Source organism: Cygnus olor, chromosome Z (assembly GCF_009769625.2).
Source record: "Cygnus olor isolate bCygOlo1 chromosome Z, bCygOlo1.pri.v2, whole genome shotgun sequence".
In the NCBI taxonomy this organism is placed as follows: domain Eukaryota; kingdom Metazoa; phylum Chordata; class Aves; order Anseriformes; family Anatidae; genus Cygnus; species Cygnus olor.
This window is the reverse complement of record NC_049198.1, coordinates 81,205,394-81,213,529: the sequence shown is the minus strand read 5'-3', so window position 1 is coordinate 81,213,529 and position 8,136 is coordinate 81,205,394. Positions and strand designations below refer to the sequence as shown.

At 51.4% G+C, this 8,136-nt stretch overlaps 1 protein-coding gene across 2 annotated transcripts; it reads right to left on the bottom strand.

Annotated features, from left to right (window-relative positions):
- Positions 1 to 332: 332 nt before the first annotated feature.
- GRHPR (glyoxylate and hydroxypyruvate reductase) lies at positions 333 to 7,895 on the bottom strand. Of its 2 annotated transcripts, XM_040541419.1 has the most exons (9): positions 7,784 to 7,895; positions 7,546 to 7,676; positions 7,384 to 7,456; positions 6,814 to 6,930; positions 6,130 to 6,218; positions 5,362 to 5,466; positions 4,026 to 4,161; positions 3,546 to 3,676; positions 333 to 622 (listed from the first exon to the last, which is right to left on the bottom strand). In XM_040541419.1, exons 1-9 carry the CDS (start codon positions 7,858 to 7,860, stop codon positions 501 to 503), a joined length of 981 nt encoding a protein of 326 aa, XP_040397353.1. In that variant the 5' UTR covers positions 7,861 to 7,895; the 3' UTR covers positions 333 to 500. The 2 variants fall into 2 exon arrangements, with proteins under 2 accessions (XP_040397353.1, XP_040397354.1); XM_040541420.1 differs by lacking the exon at positions 5,362 to 5,466.
- Between the last annotated feature and the right edge of the window lie 241 nt (positions 7,896 to 8,136).

Genomic DNA, 8,136 nt, shown 5'->3' with positions numbered 1-8,136 from the left:
GGAGCCATGTAAGACTTTCGTTGTTCATCTTTACACACCTGAAAAACAGAAAAGTCATGCACTGGCACTCATTTAGCTAGGTCTTTTAATGCATGCTTGGCAATGAGCTGGAAGCAGCTCCCTTGATGGCAGCAGTGGGCCTCTGCCTATTGCCTAATAACCTCTCTTTCCTGTTTCTGGATGAGAGCTTGGAGCTCAAGCACAGAACTGCCTGGCCCTCTCAAACTGACCCAAAGAGCCAGAATTTTATATTCCCCACTTTACAAACGTGACAACAACATGTGTGGAGGAATCCCCTTCCTGTGTGAAAAAAGACACACCACAGTCACTGCTTCTCTTTAATAGCTACGGTTTAATAGCTACAATTCTCTCACTGTGGTTATCATTGACGCATTAGCTGCAGAGAAGAGGCACCAGACCCATCTTTCAAGCTTCTCCAGGCTGGAGGGCGATGCCGCGTCCTGCACAGTGACCCCACAGAGGTGGCTGGCTCTGGGCCATCACAGCAGCAGCTCATGGGGCATGCGCTCCCCCCGCAGACCGGCCAGCAGGTTGTCAGCAGCCAGCACCGACATGGTGGTCCGGGTGGCATAGGTGGCACTCCCAACATGTGGCAGAATCACTGCACAGACAGGAAAGGTTACTGTGTGATTTCTTATGCTTACTGACCTCGTACCACTTTCCTTTGCCCCAGCCCTCCCAGGGGTCTTCCCATGGGGTAGGCAAACACATTGTCTTCCCTTAGCTGCCTCTCTGCAAGGAGCTGACACAAAACACACTGCTGCCAAGCACATCTGATAACTAACTAACTAAGCTATTTGTGAAGACAGGCAGTCAAGAGTGGGTCCTCCTTTCTACATTCAGGCTTGGTACTTCCTGCATGGACAGAGTCAGTGGTAGATGTGAAACAAACATTCCTTTGACAGAGAAACATGCAGTGAAATTCTCACACTGTGGTCTCATTACCACACACCTGTAGGAAGTTCCACTCACCTACAGGAAAGAACCAATCCATACTGGAGCAAAAGCCAAAAAAATTGTTCAGAAAAAAATTTGTTTTACAGACTCCTCGGTGCAGGCAAACAGCCCCTACAGAATCTGCAGAGTTATAGTGCCGTAAAGGCAGGGATTTTTATCTACCTGTCTGACAAAGTTCACAGAATCCCAGATTAGCTGAGGTTGGCAGGGACCCCTGGGTCCATCTGGCCCAATCCCTGCTCTATCAGGGCCACACAGAGCAGGGTGCCCAGCACCATGTCCAGGCGGCTTTTGGAGATCTCCAAGGAGGAGACCTCACGGCCTCTCTGGGCAGCCTGTGCCTCCGCTTTGTCACCCACAAAGTGCAACCCACTCCTTTTATGCAATGCAAAGAAATAAGCCAATGCTGCTTTAACAGTATACAGTTACATTAGTAATGAATGAGTACTTGCCCAAGGTACGGTGAAACGCCTGCACTGCAGTCTCTGTTAACTTTATAATACACAACACCTATGGGAAGTGCAGAAGCCCAAATACTTGACATGGAGCTGACTTCGGGAGGAGGGGTGGGGGGGAAGGTTGTAATGCAAACTGTGGGGACATGTAGGTCCTTTCGTTCACAATCAAGAACCATACGTGAGTTCTCTGCTGTGGAAGCAATGTCAACACTTCCTCCTCTACTTATCCCGTGTTTTTCCAACTGCTAAAATTATTTGGCAGTTTTGGGTGAAATCTGTCAATAGTTTCAGAATCAAAGCCTCATTTCCACTTAAAAAACACAACAAAATGTATTTATTTTTGTCTTGGTTGGTGTTATTCCAAAGCTCTAAGGTCTCTGAAGTACCAAAAATATTTCCAGAAATATTTCTCTGCTTTTATCATTTCTCACATTACCTACTATGGGATCTAAACAAAACACAGCAAAATAGTGTTTAATAAAATGACAATCAAAGCAACAGCTATGAACTTCTGTTTCAGAAATGGACAACCAGTCATGGGCAAGTCCACATTTTCACCCTGACCTTCCAACATTTTGTTTATTTTTATTTTTTCCACAGAACAGATTTTTCCTTACCCAAAAAAACATCCTTCCATGGCAGAGAACACTCTGCCGCCTCCTACACCATCACACTGGATTTTGCCCCTTCAGATGAAGGCAGGGCACCAGGTTTCACCCTTGGTTTGCAGCTTCATCAACCAAAGCACTCAGGTATGCAAGAGGACCTTGGCTCCAGAGTTGCCTGCTGGCTCCAGAGCAGGGCAAATTGCCCAGGTGAAGCAGAGGCAGCCAGGTAGGAATAACCCTGACAAGTTAACAGCAATGAAGCTGTGGACAACCGTAGTTACTTTTTGCCCAGAAACCAGCATTTCCTCTGTGTTCCATCTCTGCCTCTTCGTTTACAAGCAAGTCTACCTTGCTTCTACCTGAGAGCAGTCCCTCTCAGTAACCAATCTGATCGATGTGCTTCCCTGTCTGAAGAAGCAGAGGAAAGCTACCAAAGGAAAGCACAGGGGAAGGGCTCAGCAATCACTGAAGGCCACACAAGGGAAGCCAGTGAACACGCCAAAGGCTGTCCCTAACTTCTCTCAGGCTACTCGCTAGCCTGTGGTGCCTGCAAGGACAGAGCTGCATGGAAGGGCTTAAAGGACACCGGAAACAGCCCCCAGCATAGCCAGCTCCTTCTCTGACAAGGATATCCTAGGAAAATGCTGAGGGCCACTAACATCCTGTAGCCCAGGGGCTGCTGCACTAAAACAGCACCCTGCCCAGCATGGCAGCTCTCAGGAAAGCACTGGTGAAGTTAATAGTGATAAGTGATTGTCCCTGTTTTCAGGTGTTCCTGCAAAGAAGCCTCTGCTCATCCCCACAGCACAAGCTCTTACTGGCTTCTTCAGCTGGGGGCTCTCTGGTTTGCTGACATACATCAGACAACTCGGCACTTAATTAACTGTGCTCCTGTGCACGCTGCTGAGCCTACACCTTGCAGCCCAAACTCATAGTGGATGGGCTAGACAGTCAGCCCTGCTGGAGCATTCCCAAGGCTCAGACTCCTCTAGGCAGACTCAGCACCAAGCTTTTTAGCTACACGGGAAGTTTATCTTACAGAAATCTATGCCCAGGAACTTACAGAATACCAGAACTTGGCACAGCCAGAGGTTTCACATTCCAGCACATGCCAATATCAAACCCCTTTCTGAATTTCACCTCATGTCTCAGTTCTTTGAATGCAGATCTATCAGGAAGACATTATAAGACAAGCCAATCTCAACTGCTTTCTGGAGTATTAAAATATCACTTATACTTGTTTTATATCACATTAATAAGGTCTTTCCCTTTAACAGCTCCCCACACTACGAAATGGCTACCTACAATTTGCTTAAACACATGATTTTCCTGCCTGTGAAAGACATTTCAGTTCTTGTTCACCATTTTCAAGCTCGCACGGGCAGAAAATCCTTCTGAAATCAACTAGCAGGTCCCTTGCCTTAAGCAGAGGTGGTGCTCCACGCAGCAGGTGGCCAGGAGAGCGACAGGGGAAGCCCCAGCTGCAGACACAGCAACTTACCGCAGTTCTTGAGGGAAAGCAGAGGGTGGTCAGTGGGCAGCGGCTCTGGCGTTGTGACATCCAGGCCTGCAGCTGCAATTTGGCCACTGACTAACGCATCATACAGGTCCTCCTGGTTCACCACAGCCCCCCTGGGAAAAGCAGAGAGATGGGCTCACACCGCTCCGAAGTGGTCGAACAAGACCCTGGGGTCTTCCACCCCCCCCAGGGCCAGACACAGGGCCCTGGGCAGGAGACAAAAGCTGTAGCCCCCTAAGCAACTTATCCTGACTCTGGATGGATCCCAAGAAACCTTGAGATGGAGGGAGCAGGCCACAGCGTGGACAAACTGTTCCTGTGGCTGCAGTCATGATGATTTCACATCCTGCATAGACTCCCAGGCAAAGCACATCTCACCGCTGATGGGATCCCTCTGCAGCCACAGCTGTCAGCAGGGTGCCAGGGTCACGATGCCCATGCAGGAGACTGGGATACTGTTACCTGCTTGTGTTGATGAACACAGAGGTCTTCTTCATTCTGCTGAAGAAATCCTTGTTGCACATTCCCTGGGTGTCAGGAGTCAGAGCACATGTCACAACAACAAAGTCTGACTCTTCAGCCAGCCTCGTGAGTGGGACTGAGTGGAGAAACAAAGGTCACAGCTCTTGTCAGAGGCTTCACCAGGATCTCTCAGCCACCCTCCTAATTCACAAGAATCACCAAGCAAGCAAGTTTTGCCTTGGAAAAACGTTGTCAACCTTTCTCCACAGAAGGAGAGACACAAGGATGGGCAAACATCAAACAAACTACACAGAGACACATACCTACAGATACTATTGTAGTGTTTTGTTTCACTTTTAAATTATAATCAATCCAAAGGGAAATCTAGCAATGTTTTGGTCATCTGGCCAAAAGGAGGCTCTAGAATGTATTTCATGTTTAGATAGCAAAATACTGCAGTGACAGGTCATACCAACATTAAATCTCTCCCTACATTACCTACAGATGTAACTCTTGCCATTTGCACTCCTGGACCTGAGTAGAGGAAAACACAAGGGACTAGCAATGACTGTGCAAAAAAAACACAAACTGGAAATGTACTGGCTTTGGACTGAAAAATTAGCACTGGATGCAAGACTCAGGACTCCAACAGGCCTGCAGAGAAGTACTGTTTACTAACTAAGAAATATTGCTAGGCTTTGTTGGATTATGACATTCATTTTAAAGCAGAAGGTTAAAGCCCGTGTTTGTTTCCAGCACCCAACATCTACTATCAGCAATAACCTCCAGTCAGTCCCATCCCCTCCCCTCCTCCCTGCTTCTGCCCCGTTGTGGGACTTTAAGGTATCTCACTGGGTTAACAAGACCCTTCCCACTGTTTACCCTCACAGGAGCAGCTGCCACTGTCCCCTCCCATAGCACAGCTACCTTTCACTTGATTTTAAGAGTGAAACCAACTGGAAATTATAAGCAGACAGATATAGGGTTAGGACAAAACAAAATAAAAACCCATAGCCCACTATTATCTTGGTTTGTCAGGTAAAGCCTAAATGTGTCAAGCAAACCTGCTATCTGAAACCATCTGGGTCAAAGGAGTCTGTTTTCCCTCTCTTCCATCCAATGCTACCATGCAAGAAACATTCGGAATTCACCAACAGCTCCTTTTGGTGCCTTTGTACCTGTTCAGCCCAGCTGTACTGAATACCCTACTCAACACCTCTGCTCCCTCATGACTCACCCACTCCAGGTGGCCTCTCCTAAGGCCAGCACAGCTTTGCTGCTTTCTACCCCACAAGTGAAGACTCACTGTTTCTCTCATTTCATTTGTATTTCTTACCAAACTTGGCTTGAAACTCTGCAGCACTCTCTGGTTTTGGGTGACTTCCAGTGTACAAAAAGTTCTTGACCCCAAATGGCTTTAGACGGCGGGCAACTGCCTGTCCTAGAAATGAAAGAGAAGACCTTCTACCTGCTGTGCTGATGCCTGCAGAGGGGCACACAGCACAGTGACTAGCACCTGGCCACAGGGGTCACACAAGCCTCGCTGCTGCTCCATCCTATGCATCTGTTGGCAAGCATGCATGTGGTTTAGCTGGAAGGAAAGAATATACATCTTGCTAAAGGGCTGCTGTGGCATTCCTGGTTGGGATTGCTCCTGTGAGGCTCATTTCCCAGTGGGGTGAGTGGTATATGTCTTCTGCTGCTCCTCAAGGGAGCAGGAATGAACTCTCAGCCACGGGATAAGAAACCTGAAGCTACCCTAGAGAGCAAACCAAAAAGCGAGGAAAGAAATAGCCATCAGCTGACAAAGTCAACAACTGATCAGATGAAAAGCACATTGTCCTGGACTTTGTCAAGGGTATTTGTTTAAGTGAAAACCAAGGGGACAATGTCCAGTTTGCTGTGGCATTCAGGTACAGTGGATGTACGTGAATAATTAAAACTTTAAGGTCTAAGCCTGATGGGTCAAGATCACCACTCAGAGAAGCTCTACTGGGCCCTTCTGGTTGCTCTACTAGATTTTCAATAAGTGAGCACGGGACAAAACCGAAAGCACCCTGCCACCAGCAGAGGCACACAAATCTTGCACGTGACATGCACTTACCTATTCTTCCCAGACCTATGATGCCCACCGTACTATTAGACAGACCATAGCCACACATCCACAAAGGCTTCCATGTTGTCCAGCCACCACTAGCAGAAAGAGTCAGGTGGAAACGTTAAGAAAACAGCAGCATAAAGCCTACACAGCCTAGCCCAGCACTGTGGCAAGTACACCACAAACCATAAGCACTGCAGCAGGCTAGCCCCTCCGGATGATCTTATAGCCAGAGGTTCCTGCTTCAAGCTAACTCTGTGGTCTCCTGCATGACTCTGCTCAAACCTTGGGTATGCAACAGCTGCCTCAGAACTGGTCGAACTTAGCATGCTACTAAGCATAGCCTTGGACCAGTGAACTCTGGCCAGATCTCAAGGGGTCCAGAGCTGATTCAGTAGTTCTCACCCCTGATCCTCTATCTACAGCACGCACAGGGGTGTTCAGAAGAGACTTCTGTCCCTTTTGCAGCCCTTGAATAACATGCCTCCAAAAAATCACAGGACTGCAGTGGAGTCCACACTAACCAGCAAGATTTTCCACTAGCTTGGTGACACTCTAGCTTCAGCCCCATTTCATTTGTCCAGCGCTGGGATTTTTTTTTCACTTTGTCCAGCTCCTGCAATGTTTGACTCTGGGGCTGGTGGACTCAGAAGCCAGCCCTTGCTCTAGCACACAGCTGCAAATACTCACTTCTTCACCTGCTCTATTGCCTCCGGCAGCCGGCGGCACGTAGCCAGAAGCAAAGCCACGGAGAGCTCTGCAGTGGCATCGGTCAGGACATCGGGGGTGTATCCAACACGGATCCCTCTGAAAGGAAAGCACAGCGCTCAGGTCTCCAGGACCAGCAGTGCTGACTTTTGCGTGCTACCTGTAAATTGCTGGGATAGCTGCTGATGTAACTCCTTCCTAGGTGTTTATGGTACCATGCAAGGAAGGACATCCCTTTTGACCCCTCGTCACCCCTTCATTCTAAGACCCCTCTGACTGGGACGCTTCCCCAGTACAAAGGCAGTGTGCTTCACAAACCCCTTCCAGCACCGACCTCTGTGAAAATCCACCCCCGAGGTCCACGCTGAATCATCCTGTGGATCGCCGTGTTGGGTGGAGGACGAGCTCTGAGGTTCATCGTCTGTCTCTGCCTCCTTCCTTCCAGCCGGACCCCTGCTTCCACCCCACCCTTCATAGTCACGCATTTACCGACAGCGATGAGAGGCCTCCCCCCCCGCGTTTAGGAGCGCGCAGGCCGGGAGCAAAGGTTACCGCTTTTTAATTTCATCCAAGGCGAGGTGGTCGAAGCCCACGGACATGGTGCTGATGACTTTCAGGCTGGGCCCTGCAAGACACCATGTCAGAGCCGCCCCCCGCCGCCCCCGGCGCGCCTCGCCCCCCGGCCCGGCCCCGCGCCGGGCCGCCCGCACCCACCCGCGGCGTCCAGCACCTCGCGGTCGATGCGGTCGGAGAGCAGGCAGAGCAGCCCCTGCTTCCCCGCCACCCCCGCCAGCAGCTGCGGCCGCGGGACGGGCTCCTCCGAGTCCCACTGCTGGACGCGGCACCTGCGGAGGACACGGCCGTCAGGTGCCGAGCTCACGGGGCTGCCGCCGCCCGGCACGGCACGGCCCGGCACGGCACGGCCCGGCACGGCACGGCCCGCCGCGCTCACCCGCCGGCCTCCGCCAGGACCCGCAGCCCCTCGGCCGGGATCCGCCGCGTCACGAACACCGCCATGGCCCGGCGCATCGCCCGCCCGCCGCCGCAGCGCCCCCGGGCGGCCCGGCCCGGCCCGGCCCCGGCTCGCGGCTCGGACCTGGCCCTCGGCCTGCCCCGGGCCCGGCCCCCGCCGCGGTGTGAACAGCCGGGCCCCGGACAGCCGCGCGGCCAGAGGCGGGCGAGAAGACCCGGAAGGCCGGCGGCGGTCGGCATGGGGTGGTGGGTTATGGAAGGAGTGCTCGGCCGGCCCGTGACGGGCCTTGGGGCGCTCCTGCTGCGCCGGGCAGTTTTGTCAGTGCTCTGGAC